Source organism: Bos grunniens, chromosome 25, assembly GCF_055505025.1.
Source record: "Bos grunniens cultivar Pamir isolate PY7600 chromosome 25, Bosgru_T2T1.0, whole genome shotgun sequence".
Taxonomy (NCBI): Eukaryota; Metazoa; Chordata; class Mammalia; order Artiodactyla; family Bovidae; genus Bos; species Bos grunniens.
The window spans coordinates 623,490-643,469 of NC_141189.1; the positions used below are offsets into that span (position 1 = coordinate 623,490).

The following is a 19,980-nucleotide window of genomic DNA, read 5'->3' on the forward strand; positions in this document are numbered from 1 at the left end:
GCCTGGCCGCCCTGCCTCAGCAGGCCGCTGGCACCCGGGTCCCCTTCCTGCATTTACCCCGGGGAGGCCCAGCCCCTGCCCTGAATGCCAGGCTGCCCGGAGCCCTGCGGTTTATCCGCAGCCTCAGTTGACCCCCATTGAGCCCTGGGTGCGGTGCTGTGGGGCTGCTATGTGACCTGTCCAGTGTCCCCGGGAAGCTGAGTCCAAGCGGAGGGCCCGCCCCGGGCCGCCCCACGGGTCCTAGTGGCTGGTCCAGCCCTTGTGCTGGGCGCTGCCATCCACGGGCTCGAGGGCCCGGGGCGACATCACTCCAGCTCCACTCACGCCTGCTGGCTCGCTGTGGGCCCAGACTGCGTAACTCAGGTGACGACAGGGGTCCACTGTCTTCTCCTGCTCCCACTGGGAATTTGGAGTGATTATTAAATCTGTAACCGTTGCAGGGAGGTTGGCAGGGAAGTAGCTACACAGAAAAAGCTTACCACAGCCTGCCGAGAGTGTGGTTCTGGCCCAGCCCCGCGTCGCCCCCGTCGAGCAGGTGGGGGCCGTGCTGTCTCCCAGGCCCCCAGCTCCTTCAGGACGCCCGCCCTCATGGGCCATGACACGTTTCCTTGGGAGCTTCTGGAAAAGATTATCCCCTTTGTTCAAATCAAAGCGTCAAGTCATTCTTTCCGAAAACACCCTCCTGCACAGCAGGAGAGAGTCTCTTTGTGCTTCTCTCTGGTGTTCGGGTCTCGGCTCTGCTCCCTGGGGGTCGTCGCTGTGCTGTTGTGAAAGGGGCAGAAGATGAAAAGGAGAAAAGAAACTCCGGTCACAGTTCCCTCGTGCTGGGAAAGAGGCCACATTGGGGGTCTCAAGAGTCGTTTGATCAGCTAGTTGTTTTTTATGCCCCAAAAGGAAATATTGCAGACCCGAGCTCTTAAAAAGCCTTAAGAATGAGCCAGAATCTATTCCCTATGCTGGGGAGGAAGAACAACATCACAGCAGTCACCTTGGTGCTAAATACTTACTCCACAGTGTAGTAGATTAGGGGCATCTTTTCTTACCTTGAATAAAAAGATGAGGAACAGGGGCTTAAATACAGAAAGCAAAGAACTGGGGGCCTGTGTGCACGGTTGCCGGGGATAGCACTCATTTCCACTCTAATTCTGTTCCTTAGTCACATCCTCAAACCCCAGACGAGCTGGCAGAACAGTATTTAGAGCAGAGTAGAGCTTCCACTTCCAAGCAAACCTACCCCCCATCCCCACCCCTTTGCTTTGGAAAGTGAGTGTCACTACAGCTCCTTTTAATGGAAGCGATGTCAGGCACGCTTTACAGTTACAGACCTTTGAACTGTTTTCAGATTGGTTTGCATGAAATCCACCTTAAGACACTTGAGTGTCTTATGAGTTAATTATTTTACCCAACCACGAGTGAGCGTCTTGTCCCGTGTCCCACTTTGAAGAGCTATCTGTTGGAGACCCTGGGAGGGGAGCGGGGATTGGCGGGGGTGAAAGCCCCTTGGGACCCCTGAGGGCGGCCAGTCAGCGCTGGTCCCTGACACTCCGGCCGCGTGGCCTGCGGGGGGCCAGCTGCTCTGTGCCTGACTCCCGTCCTCGGGTTGGTCATCCTGAGGCCCGCGGCCTCCAGGAAAATCCTCCCGACAGGGAGATAGGATGGTAGGAGTGGAGCGCGGATGCCCGAGGTTCTGAGTAAGACAAGTGCGTTCTCCCAAACAGACCCCCACCCCCACAGGGGCCAGAATTAGCAGGAGCTTCTGAGGGAGCGACCTGCCCGCCCGCCCCAAGCATCTGCCACTGAAAACCTGATATTAAACAGCTTAATATATCTCCTTAATGACAAGGTGGCTGCCTTCTGCTGTGTGAGTGGCAGGGAGGCTCGGGACAGGAAGGCTGGTTTCTGCTCCCTCGCCCACCTGGTGCGTCTGGCAGGAAGCAAGGTCTCCCCATGGGCTTTGCCCCCATCGGGAGGCGGAGCCTCGTCCCCGAGGCGGCCTCTGCCCCAGGGTACCACCTGGTCAGCAGCAGGGTCTTCACGGAAGTGGCGGGGTCAGGGCCCGAGGTCGAGGCGGTCACCTGGACTCCTGAGCAGACTTGCCGTGCAGTTGTGTGTGTCCTTTGGAGACGAGAAACCAGAGGAGGGATGTGGTGACGGAGGCCGACCTGGGACCCAAGAAAGCCGGGCGGCCCGGAGCGGTTCCACCCCGGAGACACCTAGGTGGGGCCGGGCGGGCCGGAGCGCTCCGCACCCACGAGAGACCCGGGAGACACCTAGGTGGGGCCGGGCGGGCCGGAGCGCTCCACACCCCCGAGAGAGCCAGGCGGGGCCAGGGCGGTCCGCGCCCCCGAGAAACCTAGATGGGGCAGGGGTGGTCCGCGCCCCCGAGAAACCTAGACGGGGCCTGGGCGGTCCGCACCCCCGAGAGAGCCAGACGGGGCCAGGGCGCTCCGCAACCCCGAGAGAGCCAGGCGGGGCCGGAGCGGTCCGCGTCCCCGAGAGAGCCAGGCGGGGCCAGGGCGGTCCGCGCCCCCGAGAAACCTAGATGGGGCCGGGGGGGGGGGGGGGGGGGCGGGGCGGAGCGCTCCACACCCACGAGAGAGCCAGGCGGGCCGGAGCGCTCCGCACCCGCGAGAGAGCCAGGCGGGGCCGGGGCCGTCAGCACCCCCGAGAGAGCCAGGCGGGGCCAGGGCGGTCCGCGCCCCCGAGAAACCTAGATGGGGCAGGGGTGGTCCGCGCCCCCGAGAAACCTACATGGGGCAGGGGTGGTCCGCGCCCCCGAGAAACCTAGATGGGGCCGGGTCAGTCTCCGCCCCCAAGAAACCTAGATGGGGCCGGGGCGGTCCCCACCCCCGAGAAAGCTAGAAGTCTTGGACGGGGCAGAGCGGTCCACGCTCCCAAAGTGGAACGGGGCTGGAGTGATCCGCACCGCAGTCCATGGTGGGCTGTGACCTACCCAGGCCCTGGTTTTGGGTCCTGGTCCCCAGAACTGCAGGACACGGACCCCCCTCCCCGTGGCCCCAGCGCCTGAAAGGAAGAGGGGGCCTCCCCAGAGGCGGTGGGGAGACAGGAGCTGCTGGGCTCTGCGGTCTGTGGCCTCCCCCCACCCTGCCACCTCACCCGGAAGGGGATCCAGTCAGACTGCCTGCCCGTGAGCCCTGACCGTGCGAGCCTGTGGGCACAGCCCTGGCAGCAGCGCGGGGCACTGGAGAGTTCTGCGGAGGCGGAGCTGTCGTTTGCTCAACAACCACAGAAGGGACTCGGGGGCGGGGGAGGCCCGCGGGAGCCCCGTGCTGTCTGTGCCCCGGGCGAGTGGGCCCTGCAGGGGCGGCTCCCTGCCCTGGGATGCCGTGTCCCCTCCCGACTGCAGACTGCAGACCCCTCTGCCTGGGCCTCAGCTTCCGGCCTGAGTTCAGGCACTCGGGGCCCTCAGCGCAGACGGGACATAGGAAGGCCATGTGACAGCTGTGTGTGCCCTGAGCGGTTGCACAGTGCTCTTTTTCCAGAGTTTGACCTGACGATTAGCTGCCTTCTCTCCTGCTCACCGCGTGGGAGTGCGTGGCCCCGTCCCACTCTGCACGGGCTGGCGGGGTGGGGCCGGGGGCCGTGGGGCTTTGCTCCCCCTGCAGGCATCCCCCCTGAGCCATCGCACCTGCCACACTTCAGAGGGCATCAGGGGCGCATCCGCTCCGGCAGCCTGGTGGGGGCGGCAGCCAGGGTGGGCCTGGGTGGGCAGAGCTTCCCGGCCAGTGTTCCTCCCAGATGTCCAGTGCAGAGGGGCCCCCTCCGCCCAGTGCAGCCCCAGCCTCCGTCTTAGGCCGGGGCCCCGTGGGCTGAAGCAGGGCCTCGGACCCAGCGCTGGGCCCTGCACTGGGGCCCCTCTGTTCGCGAGCTGGACCCCCTCACTGTGTCCTTGTCTACAGGGTGGGGGACACTTCACGTCACAACCCAGGGAGTGTGCACACAGAAAGCGCTCAGCAGGGCACTCTGCTCGGAGGAAGAGCCAGTTAGATGTTGGCTTTTGTTCCTTCACAGATTTTGGTCATAAGCTGCCAATTTACTCTATTTTTAACCAAAGCAAAAGTTCTCTGTTTTCCCACAAGTTGAGGAAGGCTGAGATGCTGACGGTAACAGTGGGAATAGTCAGGGGGCTGCTCCTCTGCAGAGGGGACGGTGGTCCGGCAGCAGCTCTGGGGGGGCACCACGGTGAAGCCCTGTGGGGGCTGGGGCAGCACCTCGCAGAGACTAGATGCACCTCCTGGGAGGCACGTCCTCCCCTGGGAGCCAGGACCTTTCTTGGGGACATGGGGACGGTTTTTGCTGCCAACCCTCTGGGGCTGTGGCCCCTTCTCCTCTGTGAGCAGACACCTGACCAAGTGGCTGGAGGCCAGCACCCTCGAGCCTCACTGTGCCGGGAGGTGGTTCTGATCCTGGTAGATTCTGATTTTCAGGCCCCACAACTAGAGCCGTGTCTGACTTTGGGAGCCCAAAAGAAAGCCTCTGACTGGGTCAGACACGCAGTTCCTGGCCAGGGCCTGCCATTTCCAGCTGTGTGTTTCTGCAGACGACCTGTGTCATTAAAACAAGGACAGGGGATGTCCCTGGCAGTTGAGTGGTTAGGACTCCATGCTCCCAGGGAAGGGGGTTCGATCCCTGCTTGGGGAACTAAGATCCCATCTGCCTCTCAGCCCCAAATCAAAAACGACCAGAAAACAGGGACAAGGATCAGAGCCTTGCGAGGCTGCCCCAGGATGAATCGTGCAGCCCAAGGAGGGCCCGCGAGGCTTCTGTGGAAACAGAGGCGCCTTCTCTCAGAACCTTCTGCGTCATTTCTTAAAAGTGTGGTGGTTTCAGCATGACCAGTTCTGGAGGAGACAGACTGGATTGCACAACCTTTCCAAGGTTGCTAAACCCCGGTGCCCTTTGTGCTGCTGTGGTGTTGCCAGAGATTCTGCATTCGCTTCCTGGTGCTGCTGTAGAAAGCGATATAGGGCCAGATTCAGACTGAAATTGAAGAAAGTAGGGAAAACCACTAGACCATTCAGGTATGACCTAAATCAAATCCCTTATGATTATACAGTGGAAGTGAGAAATAGATTTAAGGGCCTAGATCTGATAGATAGAGTGCCTGATGAACTATGGACTGAGGTTCATGACATTGTACAGGAGACAGGGATCAAGACCATCCCCATGGAAAAGAAATGCAAAAAAGCAAAATGGCTGTCTGGGGAGGCCTTACAAATAGCTGTGAAAAGAAGAGAAGAGAAAAGCAAAGAAGAAAAGGAAAGATATAAGCATCTGAATGCAGAGTTCCAAAGAATAGCAAAGAGAGATAAGAAAGCCTTCTTCAGCGATCAATGCAAAGAAATAGAGGAAAACAACAGAATGGGAAAGACTAGGGATCTCTTCAAGAAAATCAGAGATACCAAAGGAACATTTCATGCAAAGATGGGCTCGATAAAGGACAGAAATGGTATGGACCTAACAGAAGCAGAAGATATTAAGAAGAGATGGCAAGAATACACAGAAGAACTGTACAAAAAAGATCTTCATGACCCAGATAATCACGATGGTGTGATCACTGACCTAGAGCCAGACATCCTGGAATGTGAAGTCAAGTGGGCCTTAGAAAGCATCACTACGAACAAAGCTAGTGGAGGTGATGGAATTCCAGTTGAGCTATTCCAAATGCTGAAAGATGATGCTGTGAAAGTGCTGCACTCAATATGCCAGCAAATTTGGAAAACTCAGCAGTGGCCACAGGACTGGAAAAGGTCAGTTTTCATTCCAATCCCAAAGAAAGGCAATGCCAAAGAATGCTCAAACTACCACACAATTGCACTCATCTCACACGCTAGTAAAGTAATGCTCAAAATTCTCCAAGCCAGGCTTCAGCAATACGTGAACCGTGAACTTCCTGATGTTCAAGCTGGTTTTAGAAAAGGCAGAGGAACCAGAGATCAAATTGCCAACATCCACTGGATCATGGAAAAAGCAAGAGAGTTCCAGAAAAACATCTATTTCTGCTTTATTGACTATGCCAAAGCCTTTCACTGTGTGGATCACAATCAACTGTGGAAAATTCTGAAAGAGATGGGAATACCAGACCACCTGATCTACCTCTTGAGAAATTTGTATGCAGGTCAGGAAGCAACAGTTAGAACTGGACATAGACCAACAGACTGGTTCCAAATAGGAAAAGGAGTACATCAAGGCTGTATATTGTCACCCTGCTTATTTAACTTCTACGCAGAGTACATCATGAGAAATGCTGGACTGGAAGAAACACAAGCTGGAATCAAGATTGCCGGGAGAAATATCAATAACCTCAGATATGCAGATGACACCACCCTTATGGCAGAAAGTGAAGAGGAACTCAAAAGCCTCTTGATGAAAGTGAAAGTGGAGAGTGAAAAAGTTGGCTTAAAGCTCAACATTCAGAAAACGAAGATCATGGCATCCAGTCCCACCACTTCATGGGAAATAGATGGGGAAACAATGGAAACAGTGTCAGACTTTATTTTGGGGGGCTCCCAAATCACTGCAGATGGTGACTGCAGCCATGAAATGAAAAGATGCTTACTCCTTGGAAGGAAAGTTATCACCAACCTAGATAGCATATTCCAAAGCAGAGACATTACTTTGCCAACAAAGGTTCGTCTAGTCAAGGCTGTGGTTTTTCCCGTGGTCATGTATGGATGTGAGAGTTGGACTGTGAAGAAGGCTGAGCACCGAAGAATTGATGCTTTTGAACTGTGGTGTTGGAGAAGACTCGAGAGTCCCTTGGACTGCAAGGAGATCCAACCAGTCCATTCTGAAGGAGATCAGCCCTGGGTGTTCTTTGGAAGGACTGATGCTAAAGCTGAAACTCCAGTACTTTGGCCACCTCGTGCAAAGAGTTGACTCATTGGAAAAGACTCTGATGCTGGGAGGGATTGGGGGCAAGAGGAGAAGGGGACGACAGAGGATGAGATGGCTGGATGGCATTGCTGACTCGATGGACATGAGTCTGAGTGAACTCCAGGAGTTGGTGATGGACAGGGAGGCCTAGTGTGCTGCTATTCATGGGGTCGCAGAGTCGGACATGACTGAGCGACTGATCTGATCTGAACGCCACACAGCCCTAGTCTCTTATGGTTCTGGAGGTCTGAATGTGAAATGGATCTGTGGGCTTCCAGAGACTCTGGAGGGAGTTGGCTTTCTGCTGAGGGATGCTGGAGAAGGCAACAGATCCCCTTCCAGAGCCTCTGTCTTCAAAGCCGTCGGTGTTGCCTCTCCTGCCTTCAAGTCTCCCTGCGCCTCCCTCTTTTAAGGACACTTTTGATGATGTTGGGTCCATGGAGATAATCTAGGATAATCTCTGCATCTCAAGATCCTTAACTAGATCACATATGCAGAGTTCCTCTTTCCATTTAAGGTAGTATATTCATAGGTTCTAGGGATTTCAATCACAGATTTCCTGGGGGAGGTCAGCATAGTAGTCAGTCTCACTTTAGTCTGAACAACCACAATCGGGTATTATTGTGCTTTCTTCTGAGCTCAGGGAAGTCCCTCTAAAGGAAGGGGCTTGGCTGTGGTCCTCTGCAGAGGCAGGAGAGAGGGGCACGCATGCGGCCCCCAGAACACTGGCTGGGTTTCACAGGCCTGGGATTTGAAGGTATCGGGGTGCCCTGCAGAGCCTGCTGTCTGGTGGCCTTGGGGCTTCTGAGCCAGGAGGCATGTGACATTCTAAGGCCTCCTCATTTCCACCAGCTTCTGCCTGTCTGCCCCTTCTCACCCCAGTCACCACTGCCAAGGCCCTCTTTCACTCCAGCGGCCACCTAAGCCCATGGTTTGCCTTATTCCCCAGTTGCTGACCAAGAAGTCAGCCTTAAAGCTTTTCATTTCTCTGCTGCGCAGGCCCCAGGCCAGGGTGCCAGGCTGACCTCCGAGGTAGTGTGGGGGCTCCAGGTGCTGACTGCTGTCCGTGGGGGTGGGCCCCGGGAGGCTCCTCTGGCCCCTGGTCCCAGGTCCCTTAGCAGAGGAGGACCGCACACCTGAACTCCAGGGAACGCTGATCTCCACCCCCCACTCAGGGTGAGGCCCGGGTGCCCAGCCAGCCCCCACTCCGACAGCACCTCCTGTTCACATCCGCATGCCCCCCTTCCGAGGAAAAGGCCTGTGATGGGCCTCGCCCCACGACCCCCTCCCACACCTGAAGGAAGGAGAGGCTGCCAGGCGACCTGGTTCAGCTGAGTTCACTCTCCCGCCCAGTGCACTGGGCTCAGTACTTTTCCAAAGCACCTGCTGCTCCCCAGCGCAACCCAGGAAGTGGCAGAAGAGTGGGCAGACAGGCGAGGAAAGAAGTCCTATTCTCCCCAGAGGGGCCAGTGCCCTGGGCCCGGCTTCCCACGGACACTCCCAGGTCGTGCCCGGCTCAGCAGCGGGGCCCTGGACACGCCAGCATCCACCACCCACCCTCCACACACACGCACAGCCCTGAACCCTGCGATGTCCTCTCAGGCTTGGGCTGCTGGAACGGGCATCCAACAGTGGGTAAGCAGAGCTGCCTTCCTGTGGATGGCCCAGGGACGGAGGTCACCGGAAAACCCCGAGGTGGGAGATGGGAAGGAACAAGGAACTGTTCTGGAACCTGGTCACAGAGCCTCCAGGAAGTGTCTGGTCTTCTCCCAGAGCCGCAGGCTCAGAGCCACCTGCGTTGCAGGTGACCTCACTGGGGTGAGCCAAGGTCAAGGAGAGGGGACAAAGGCTAAAGCGGTGGTGGTGGTGGCGACTGAGGTCGGATGCCCTGCTGAACCGCGCCGGGCTGCGGAGGGCAGTGCAGGCCGCTCTCAGCAGAGTTCGTGACCGCAGCCCTGGAGCGGGCTGGGGAGGGCAGTGCAGGCCGCTCTCAGCCGAGTTGGTGGCCGCAGCCCTGGAGCGGGGTGGGGGGCCCCGGGGCGGGGTCTGAGGGCCCACTGCAGCCCATGTTTGTAAAGGGCTCTGTTTGGAGGGCTCTGCGCCACAGGCTGGCAGTGAGTTCTGACGTACTTTCCAACAAAAATAATTCTTAATTCCACAACAGACTGAAAAAATAAAAGGCCAGGAACGTGTGGGGTGGGGTTTGCAGGCGACTGGAAGACGCCGCCTCTCGGAGGGGGCCGTCCTGGGGTCTGCATGCTCCAGGCACACAGAGGGTCTGCAGAAAAGAAACCTGGTATAATCTGCACCACCCCGTTTCCAGTTAAACTCTGGAGAACCAGTGCTGTGTAGACAATGCTCGGCTCAACCAGGGACTTGAGTCAGCCACCACTGTCAGCCTCAGAAATGCCCAGCCCGCCAGCAGCTGCAGACACAGGGCCGTGGGCGGCTTCCAGTAAGGGAGCCGTGCTTATTTGGTTTGAACCACAGCATCTTCTGAAAAAAACTGGCTTGCCAGCATTTAAAATCAGGATATTCCACCAAGAAACGCGGACTCAGTCTCCATGAAGTCTCAGGATCTTCGCTAGTGTGGCCCTCCCTTCCGCTGGGCGCCCTGCAGCCTGCGCCCCGCGTGCCAGCCCCCTCCAGGGTCTGTGACGGAGAAAGCCGCGCCTGGGGACGAGGAGGCCTGCGCCTGGGCTATCAGCAGCCATCCCGGGGGTGCCCTGTGCGGCTCACAAGGGGCCCGGGGCAAGGCCAGGCCGCCCCAGCCAGAGTCCTGTCCTGGCCAGTGTTCCCCTGCCGGAACTGTGGGCAGTGGTCTGTTGCCAGTCACAGGCTGGTTCCTGGAAAGGCTGATTCAGGTGACATTCAGGGAAGCGAGGAGGAAGGGGTGTGTCCTGCCAGGCGCTCTGAGAGCACAGGGAGCAAGGGGCCACCAGTGGGCTTGCGCCCTGCCGGCCTGAGCCTCACATCCTGAGGGTGGCCGTGTGGTCCCAGCACCTGCGCGCGTGTGGCTGGCAGTGCTGTCGGCCGGCACGGGCGTCGGACGCTCCAGGGGCTCTGGCTGAGCCCTGCTGCGTACTGGGGAGGAAGGCCTCGGACAGGGGAGCAGGCTGGGAAGCGTCACCTGGAAAATGCGCTGCGTCTCCTGGGCTGGCGCATTCCAGCCCCACCTCGGCCTCCGCCCTGAGGGGAGGTGTGCTGTGCGCCAGGCCACAGGAGGCCCGAGTTCTCCTGGATCTGTGTTCCCAGCTCGGGGAAAGGTCGCGACCTTTGCAGATTCTTGAGTTTGAGGGCTGCGCTTCCTCCTGGGTGGTGCTTCCTGGAGAGAGGGTCCTGGTGGTGGAAGCGGGCCCGGAGCAGACCTGGATCTCATCCAGGGAGGGTGCGTGCTCCTGCTCGGCCTCAGACATGTGCTCCACATGTGAGGTCAAGCACCAGCCATCACTGTGTTTGCAGGATGACTGACGTTCGCAGGGTGACGTCTGCCCTTCAACGCTGTCCTGCATGTGGTCTCCTGCACATGGCTGGGTGGGGGGCTGTCTGCTGCTCACGGGGGTGCCCAGGACATCAGAGCCATGGGCTCCTGGAGCTCCTCAGTCCTCCCGTCTCGGGGGGACGTGGGGCCCAGGCAGGGCCAGGCTCTGCTCCCCTCACCACATGCGCCCATGGAGACTGGGCGGCCGGCCCAGCGGGGCTTCCCAGGGGCCTGGGGGATGGGGGATGTGAGGGATGGGGGTGGCCATGCTCGCTGTGGTTCAGGGGAGGCTTGGGAAAGGAGCCACCTCCGAGGAAGAGGCAACAGATTGCAGTGAGAGCTCAGCCGGCAGGTCTCACACGCGCACGACACGGTGTCCGCTGTGACCCCCATGGGCCGGGCTGCAGGCCTTGTCAGCTCTCAGGGTGCTCACGTGCCCCGTGGGCCGGGCTGCAGGCCTTGTCAGAGCTCTCAGGGTGCTCACGTGCCCCGTGGGCCGGGCTGCAGGCCTTGTCAGCTCTCAGGGTGCTCACGTGCCCCGTGGGCCGGGCTGCAGGCCTTGTCAGAGCTCTCAGGGTGCTCACGTGCCCCATGGGCCAGGCTGCAGGCCTTGTCAGTTCTCAGGGTGCTCACGTGCCCCGTGGGCCGGGCTGCAGGCCTTGTCAGAGCTCTCAGGGTGCTCACGTGTGCTCTGTAGGACTTTTACCCAAACGCCGAATTCCTTTGACTGAGGACTGAATTTCTGAAGACTCCTTTTATGCTGGGAGCTGCAGGCTGGTGGGGACAGGAGGCTGACTGAGCTTGGGGAGACTCCAGGAAGGTGGGACAGCAGAGCGGACACCTCGGAGCAGGGCCCTCCCCATGACTACGTTTAACACTCACTCCCAGGGTTCCTGAGAGCCTGACAATCAGCTCCTCGGAGCTGGCACGAGCCGTGCACCTTCCACTGGGAGGATTTCTCCCTGAAAACTGCTTCAGCCTTGTCCTGTTCTTTCCAGGCAAACAAGAGAGCAGGAGACGCCTCCCGACTTCTTTTACTTCTCCGACTATGAGAGGCATAATGCGGAGATCGCCGCCTTCCACCTGGACAGGTGAGTCCCCTGCGGGCGCCCCGCATCATCGTCGTCCCCCCGCAGGCGCCCCGCGTCATCGCCACCGCAGGCATGGGCTGCTGTGAGCTGGCTGTCAGGAATCGGGGCCAGGAGACTTGGGGCGTCAGCTTCTCTGACGAGACCCAAGGTCGCGAGTCCCGCAAAACGGCCCTTCCCTTGGTGGCCCTGGGTCTGGTGCAGCTCTGCGGAAGAGGATAGACTGCTTTGGGGCTCTGCGGGGCCCCTGGCTTCTGGGGAGGAGTGGAGGTTGGGGCCTGACAGGGGAGAGCAAGTCCATTCAGATCGGTGGAGCGCCCAGAGGCACGAGTGAGGACGCCGCTCCCTGTCCTTCCACCAGGATCCTGGATTTCCGCCGGGTTCCTCCCGTGGCCGGCAGGCTAGTCAACATGACCAAGGAGATCCGGGACGTCACGAGGGACAAGAAGCTGTGGAGGACCTTCTTCATCTCCCCAGGTGAGCCCTCCCCAGTGAGCCCCCTCCCCGTGTGACCTCTCTCCCAGGTGACTCCCTTCCCTGGTGACCTCCTTCCCCAGGTGACCCCTCCCCGGGTGACTTTCTTCCCCGGAGGACCCCACTCCCCAGGTGACCCTGCTCCCGGGTGACCCCCCTCCCCAGATGACCCCCTTCCTGGGTGACCCCCTCCCCGGGTGACCGGGACTGCCCCTGCGCCATGAGCAGCCTGGCTTCAGCGCTGTGTCTGCGTTGCCGTCTCAGAGCTGCCAGGTGGTCTTCATCATTCCTGACTCTGCCCCTGGGCTGCGGGAGATGTTGCTGCTACCAAAGGCTGAGGCAAACTCCCACCCTCCTGAGAAGTCTTCTCCAGGTGGTGCAGCCAGAGCGGACCTCCGTTCTCTGGACACCCCGGAAAGACCCTCACGTGGCTCAGGGCCCTGCAGCTGCCCTCTCCTCTGTGCAGCGCTGGACACGGAGAGGGGCTTCCCCTGGCCCCTGGGGGGTGGCACTGCCCCGCCCTCGGGCCCCTGCCCACTCCAGGCGCATTAGGTCCCGACTGCGTGGTGTCACCCTTCAGCGCACGCACGAAGGAGGGCCAGGCTCAGTGGGGTCGTCTGCCCACTTGCGTCAGACCTGATCCTTGGGCTCCCTTCCTCACCACCCGCTTTGGGCCAGGCGACCCCTCCTGAGACTGGACCCCGAGGAACCCCTCCTACATCCTGGGGCTTTTGTTGCTTGTATTTCGTCTTGGAACGTTTTGCGTTGTTCCACTGATGCTGGCACAGCAGAGTGGAGTGACCCATCTGGGCCACCAAGACCCCACAGAGCATGGCCCTGGCCCCGACCCTGCAGGGATGCCTCAGCTGTGCCAGGCACTCGCCCAGCCAGTTCACACAGACAGAATCCACTCGCCAAGTCCAAAGATCCACTGGCCCAGAAGCTCCTTCCTTGTAGGTCAGCATGCTTCTCAGCCGCGTGATGAACTGGTCAGAACTGAGGCCCACGGCCCTCGTCTCATTAGGGGCCGTCTCTGTCACCCGAGCCCACAGAGAGGAGAGCAGGACGGGACCCCCGAGGCGAGAGGGCTCCATCCCCTTTGAACAAGTGTCTGGCCCACGTGACGAAACCAAGGGCCCGAGCGAGAGCCTTGTTGGGAGGGTCTCTGAGGTCCTCCTGGCCACCCTGCCCGAGCCCTGCAGGCCTGTGGGGGCACGTGCCCACCTCAGTCACTTCCAGGGGACACAGGCTCACCCAGCCACCTGGGGCCCCCCGTCCCCACAACCCGGCTTTAAATGGTTTAGTTGCCACTTGGAGTCTGAGCAGTTTCGCTACACCTGGAAGCATCCTCACAGCGAAGGTGACTGGTCCATCCCCAGGGTCCCCTCCCAGCCCTGCGCCTGCCTTCTGTCTGGACGGGGCTGCTTCCGCCAGTCCCTCACTGGGGGGAGGCTCTGGGCAGCTGTCTCTCCCACCTCGGCGTTACCCTGAGTCACCGGTTCTGCGGCCCGTCCCGTGTTGTCCCTTCCATTTCTGAACCGGTTGATGAGCCCGAGCAGAAGGGACAAAGTAGCTTGTCTCAAGGAAGCGGAGGGACTGAAGTCCGAAATCTCAGGAAACGGACACGAGTCAAGCAGTCTCTCCACTGGATCTCCCTCCCGCTGGGGCCCAGGGGCCTCCTAGCTGTGCCGCTGCTGTGTTCCTCGAGCTCGGTGGTCTTACGGAGGTTTGTAAAGGAGCAAGGGCTCCTTTCCACGGTCAGCAGACAGTCAATTGTTAGTCTAGGCGGGTGATCTGAGAGGCAGGCGTCCCACCCCGCCCTCGTACCCATTCACACCTGGACCGGGTCTCCCTCGTCGTCATCATCGGCGGGCGCTGACATCCGCCCTCGCGGCCCCAAGCCGCACCGTTGCTCAGCCTGGTCAGTCCCAGAGGCGGGACCCGTGGGGGTCCCGGCTCCTGGCCCCTCTCCTGGTCCTGGGCCCCCAGCTTGGCGTCTGGCCCTGCCTGGATGCGCTCCTGCTCCCTATCCTGGAGCCGCAGGCTCTGGGCTCAGCTCCACCTGCTGCCGCTGACACCCGCCCTCTCCGCCCAGACTGTTTCTGTTCCCACCGCCTCTGCTCCGTCAGCCAGATTTCTCCCCCACACCCTTGGGAAGCGTTTGGTTTTCTCCTAAGCAGCAGGCTAGCAGGAAGCAGCTTTGAGCGCACTGTAGAAAACGAGGTCTGCTCAGATTTGTTTGGGGCGTTTCTGCTTTGCTGGCGTTTCCGCGCCGTCGCGGGGGTAGAAGCACCAGGAAGGCTGCAGAGGCCGAACTCTGCTGGAGCTGCCGATCCACGCCGCTGCCTCCAGCCTCAGGGCCCTGAGTAGCCCTGCTCCGGGGTCCGTCAAAATGGGGGAGACGTGTGCAGCCTGCAGAGGCTGGGGAGCCCGGTGGGCTAAGAGGTGGGGTGGCCAGCCAGCTGGGGGCAGCGTCAGGCGGGGGCAGCTGAGTCCCCATCACCACGGGACTGAGTGGGGGCCAGCGGCCAAGCCCGCGTCTGCCGTGTGACACCTTTCTCCTGCTTTCCTGGTGACTGTCACCGCGTCTCTTATCCCGAGATCAGCTCGCGTCCTGTGCAGGTCTCGGCTGCGAGGGGCGGGTGCGCGGCAGATGGGGAGAGGGCGCGTCGTGCACCGCCCCCCCCAGCCTCTCCTGCCCCTCCCCGCCACTCAGCCACCTTTACATCAGCTCTTCCCCACACTAGGGGGTGGCCGGGTGGTCCCTGGGCCTCTGTTACTCTGTGGTCAGTGTCCAGACTCCCACCGGGGGCCATACAGGTTCCCAGAGCAGACAGACCCCTCCCCAGCAGCCCTGCCCCTTGTGACACCCCCCACACACCCTTGGGGAATCTGAGATGGGCAAGGACTCACCCCTCCTGCCAGCAAAGCCCCAAAACATTCAGAGGAACCAGCCTGGATTCTCCAGGACCCTCAGGCTGGCAGGCTGGGACCCCTTGATCCTCACGGAGACCAGGGCCCTCCCCAGGGAGCCTGTCCCGTTGGAGTCCTCGGGTCCTCCCCGCCATCTGGCCTGCTGCCCTGGGCATCACTGTCAAGGGGAACGGGCACTGCATCCCCAAGCCCAGCCTCTCCACACCTGTCCTCTCTGTTCCCTGGGTCAGGAATGGCACAGCCCCCTGTTCAGGGACCGAGGCTTGGAGGAGTGAAGGCCCCAGCCCCACATGGGGCTACAGAGCGGAGAAGTGAGAGGCCGCAGGCTGGAGGAGCCCCACCCTGACGCCCCCGTACAGGCCCGGTTTGGGTTCCTGACAAGGAAAAGGCTGCGGGCCCAGGAAATGCCTCTCTCTTCACATGACTCCAACTAAAGCCAGCTTAGGCTTAGAGGTTACAGACAGGAATTCCAGGGCTCGGAGAGGATTTTCCTCCTGAAAACGGGCCGAGATTGAATCCTGTCGACACAAGAGACCTCAGGCTGAGCCTGGTCTGCAGCAGTGGCTGCAGGATCCTGAGGTGCAGGGCGAGGGCGGGCAGGCCTTGCTGTTGGCAGGGCGGGGGCCGGTGCGGAGGGGCCACGGGCTTGGGGCTTGTTTACCCCACAAACAAAGGCAGTGATGGGGCGGGAGACCGTGGTTCCACAGGTAAACACACGCACAGACACGCCTGCCGCCCAGCCCAGACGCGCTGCTCGACTCTCCTCCTGTGGGGATATGACCCACATGTCTTAAGTCTAGTGTTTGAAGTGTGCAGTTCAGTGGTTTTTAGTGCATTCTCCGTGTTGTGCAACAGTCCCCGCTGATTCCAGGATATTTGCTCACCCCGAAAGAAGCCGTCACTGTTCAGTCACCCCACTCTCCCCTCCTCTCTGCTCTGAGAGCCGCCAGCTCCCGTTCAGGTCCGTCTGTTCCCAGGGTTTCATGCACAGTGTCTGGCTTTGTCCATAATGTTCATGGTTCATCCACGCGGTGCTCCACTTCATTCCTTTTGTGGCTAAATGCTATTCCCTGTTACGGGCAAACCACGCTGACTCTGGGGATGGTCTGCTGGGAACATGTCTGTCAAGGGTCTGCGTGGACGTGTGTCTTCCCTTCTCTCGGGTGTGTGCCTGGGAGTGGGGTAGCCAGATCACCGGTTCTGTGTCCAATGCAGCAGCTGCGCCGTTCGACATTCCCACCACGGCTGCACCAGGGTGCAGCCAACGTCTCCACACCTTTAACCACACTGTTTATTATCTGTTCTTGTGGGTGAGAAATCGTGGATTTGATTTGCATTTCCCCGATGACTCACGGTGCCCAGCATCTTTCCCTGAGCTTGTTGGTCATTTCTGTATTTTCTTTGGAGAAGGATGCTTGAACTCCTTTGCCCATTTACAGATTGGGTTATTTATCTTTTTATTACTGAGATGGAAGGGTTCTTGTGCGAGTACTAGGTGCTTATTCGGTCATGATTGCAAGCATGTCCCCCACACTGCCTCACTTTGGAATGAGGGCCTTTTGCAAACCACTGAACAGAACCTCCGCAGACCCCAGACTTAGTTTGGAGGGTAATGAGGAAGAACCCAGACTCCGATCCGAGCTCTGCGTCCCAAGCTGTGTGGTCCCGTGGTCTGCGACGCAGGGCTCGGGCAGGTGGCTGAAGTCCAGGGTGAGACCGTGGGCAGGCCCCGCCCGGGAAGGGACGAGTCAGACGTGGTGCCAACACGCAGACCCCGCCCGCGGGCCCCTGCTGACCGCCCCCTCCACCCGCAGCCAACAACATCTGCTTCTACGGGGAGTGCTCGTACTACTGCTCCACGGAGCACGCCCTGTGCGGGAAGCCGGACCAGATCGAGGGCTCGCTGGCCGCCTTCCTGCCCGACCTGTCCCTGGCCAAAAGGAAGACCTGGCGGAACCCCTGGCGACGCTCGTACCACAAGCGCAAGAAGGCAGAGTGCGTTGGGGGCGCGCTGGGCCGGGGACTCTGGAATCCTGCCTCCCTGGGGTCTCGGGAGGGCTGGCTCCTGCCTGACCTGCTGCAGAGAACAAGCCCCAGGGTCTCGTCCACAGCAGATGGTGTGAGGAGCAACAGGGCTATGCCTGAGGCCGAGACAATCAGAAAGGGCCCCTCACACGGGCTGGGCGCCGACTGCCCCCCGGGTCTCTCCACGACTGGACGAGGCTTCAGGTCCCTTCCCCCCTTGAGAGAGACGCTGACCCTCCAGCCGTGGAGATGTCCTTGCCAGAGTGCCGTCCCGGGCTGTCCACACACGTGGCCTCCGGGTGGCGTAGTCCAGTCACTTCCTGGCCCTGCAGTCCTGCTGCTGCTGCAGCCTCGGCCCACGCAGGCCGCTATCACCTGCAGGCAGACCCTCTGCTCTGCGGTGACACCTGCTCTCACTCGGTCCCCCCGGCTGCCCCGTGGGTCCGCTGTCCTGAGCCGGGCAGCCCCAGGGGTGGTTTGGGCCTCCTTGTCTTAGAGGAGCCGCCATTCTGATGCCGGGCCCCCTGCAGGTGGGAAGTGGACCCTGACTACTGCGAGGAGGTGAGGCAGACACCCCCCTACGACAGCAGCCACCGCCTCCTGGACGTCATGGACATGACCATCTTCGACTTCCTCATGGGTACGTCCAGGGCCCCCGGCCCGCCCCGCGAGTGCCCCGCGCAGGCCCAGCGCCGCGCTCACACTCCATGCTCCCCGCGCGGACGCCAGACGGGCAAGGAGGGCTCGCCTCCGAGCCGCACGCAGGCTCCCAGCAAGCTTGTCCCCACAGGAAACATGGACCGGCACCACTATGAGACCTTCGAGAAGTTTGGGAACGAGACGTTTATCATCCACTTGGACAACGGGAGAGGGTGAGTCCTTCCAGCCACCGCGAGGGGTCAGCTGTCCCTCGGCCCAGACACACCCGGGGGGCAGGCGCTTTGTGGGAGGGATGGCCCGGCCCCCAAAGGCCTCTTGGGGTGACGCAGGGCCCTGGCCTGGGCTCCTGTGAGCTGGGGGACGGGGCCCCAGTGCGGGCATGTATGCAGGGCTCAGGCCCCTCTGGCTGTCAGGGCTGCAAGTGCCTGGACGCCTCGGAGGATCAGCTCTGGGCACCTGGGCAGCGTGTGGGGCCCTCACTCTCAGCTGTAAAAGACACCCCTGCAGCTGGATCCGAGGCCCCTTGCCCTTGGGCCTTGTCCACCCAGCCCGGCCAGGGCCTCTCACTGGCGAGCTTCTGCTCAGTACAGCGGCCGAGGGTCCGACGGGTTGCGCTCACCTGCCTCATCCCAGGCCCTGCGTCTGGGCTGGGGACGGCAGGAAGCAGGCCCCCGCCCAGCCCCAGGGGCGGCCTGGCAGCTCTGCCCATGTGCCCCGCCCACCCCCCAGCTCTGCCCTTCTTCCCTCAGGTTTGGGAAGCACTCTCACGACGAGCTGTCCATCCTGGTGCCTCTACAGCAGTGCTGCAGGTACGGCCCTGCCCCGCAGACGCCCCAGCCCAGCCCTCCCGCAGCCACAGGCCAGACAGCCTTCCCACCCCACCGGGGGGAGTGCCTCCCGGGACCCGGCTCCCCGTCCCCACAGCAGCCCACCCACCATGCAAAGGAAGACGCCGAGGCCCCCGGCCCCCACGCTCCCCACATGTGACTCCCGAACCCAGCCCCTCTCTTTAACAACCGGGGAGACAGGCCGTAGGGCCCAGCCTCCTGCTCCACATGCCCCTGGCCCAGAGACGGAGCCAAGCCACGGCTGCCTCCCGCCCCACTCCCGCCAGAAAGGACGGGGCCTGCTGGACCCCCCTGCAGGTGGGACCCTCCCCGGCACACCCGAAGCCGGCCAGCGCAGGGAGGAGGCTCAGGCAGGCTCCTCCCTGGGCGCCGGCCTGACCTCCATCTCCGGCAGGATCCGGCGCTCCACGTACCTGCGGCTGCAGCTCCTGGCGCAGGAGGAGCACCGGCTGAGCCTGCTGATGGCCGAGGCCCTGCGCGCGGACCGCGTGGCCCCCGTGCTGCTGCAGCCACACCTGGAGGCGCTGGACCGGCGGCTGCGCATCGTGCTGCGGGCGGTCGGGGACTGCGTGGAGAAGGACGGGCTGCACAGTGTCGTGGAGGACGACCTGGGCCCCGAGCACAGAGCCGCGGCTGGGAGGTAGTGAACGCGGGCCGCGGCCAGGCCAGCCGCCCGGGACCCAGGCCCACACGGGGCAGACAGGCTGCCGGGGCAGGCGCCTCGCTTCAGACCCGGGCAGCCGGGGGCGCGCGCTGTGCCCACGGACAGAGGCGGCCTGGTGGCGGGCCAGCACCCTTTTGTACGGAAAAGAAGCCTTTACTTACGATTTTGTATTTATACATGATGTAAATGTACGTGCACAGAGACGTTATCTGTACAGACCCCGACCACCCGCAGGCCACACTGGGGGCCACCCGGCCGGTCCAGACGGTCCTGAGAAGGGCTCCCACTCTGGACCGAGCTTGCAGTAGAAACTCTCCTCCCTTCCCGGGGCCACAGGAGGCTCCCGAGGCCCTCATGGACTCGCGTCGAGGGATGAACACCGCATGGGTTTCAGGCAAAGTCAAGGGCCAGCCGCCCCCCAGGTACCGCGCAGTCCTCACACCGTCTGGAGCCAGTGCACACGTGACCAATCTTGCAGCTGGCTACCTTCGAGGCATTTTCATGGAATAGTTTGCAATGTGGTAAAAGTGCAATAAAGATGAAGCAAGTATGTGCTCGGGCCTCACTGGCATCTGGGTCCCTCACTTCCTGCTGCCCAGCAGCCTGTCCACCCTTGGGCATGGCCAGTGTCCGGCCTGGAAGGAGGGCGTGCCTGTCCCATGCCTGGTGTGGTTGCTTCCAGGGAACTGAGTGCAGCTCCCCGAGTCTCTCCAGGGTTGGCATCACATGGGCTCCGTGTTCACCTGCAGGAACTGGCACGCACTGGGGCTGAGCCAGGGGTGGCCGGAGAGACCCAGCCCCCCAGGGCCCCACTGACGGACGCAGGGGGTCAGAGTGCCTCCTGCAGGCAGGCCGGGCCCTGGAGGAGCCTGCTGGCCGAGGGCTCACCTGAACCTCCTGTTCTTCGAG

At 61.2% G+C, this 19,980-nt stretch overlaps 1 protein-coding gene across 1 annotated transcript in view; it reads left to right on the forward strand.

Moving 5' to 3' along the window:
• Positions 1 to 19,621, forward strand: part of FAM20C (FAM20C golgi associated secretory pathway kinase) — a 34,925-nt gene extending 15,304 nt beyond the window's left edge. Inside the window, exons 4-10 of the mRNA XM_086376954.1 lie at positions 11,377 to 11,469; positions 11,828 to 11,943; positions 16,689 to 16,869; positions 17,430 to 17,539; positions 17,690 to 17,771; positions 18,309 to 18,368; positions 18,802 to 19,621. Coding sequence (XP_086233080.1) covers positions 11,377 to 11,469; positions 11,828 to 11,943; positions 16,689 to 16,869; positions 17,430 to 17,539; positions 17,690 to 17,771; positions 18,309 to 18,368; positions 18,802 to 19,051 — 892 coding nt within the window. The 3' untranslated portion in view covers positions 19,052 to 19,621. The remainder of the gene's footprint in view (positions 1 to 11,376; positions 11,470 to 11,827; positions 11,944 to 16,688; positions 16,870 to 17,429; positions 17,540 to 17,689; positions 17,772 to 18,308; positions 18,369 to 18,801) is intronic.
• The last annotated feature ends 359 nt before the right edge of the window (positions 19,622 to 19,980 follow it).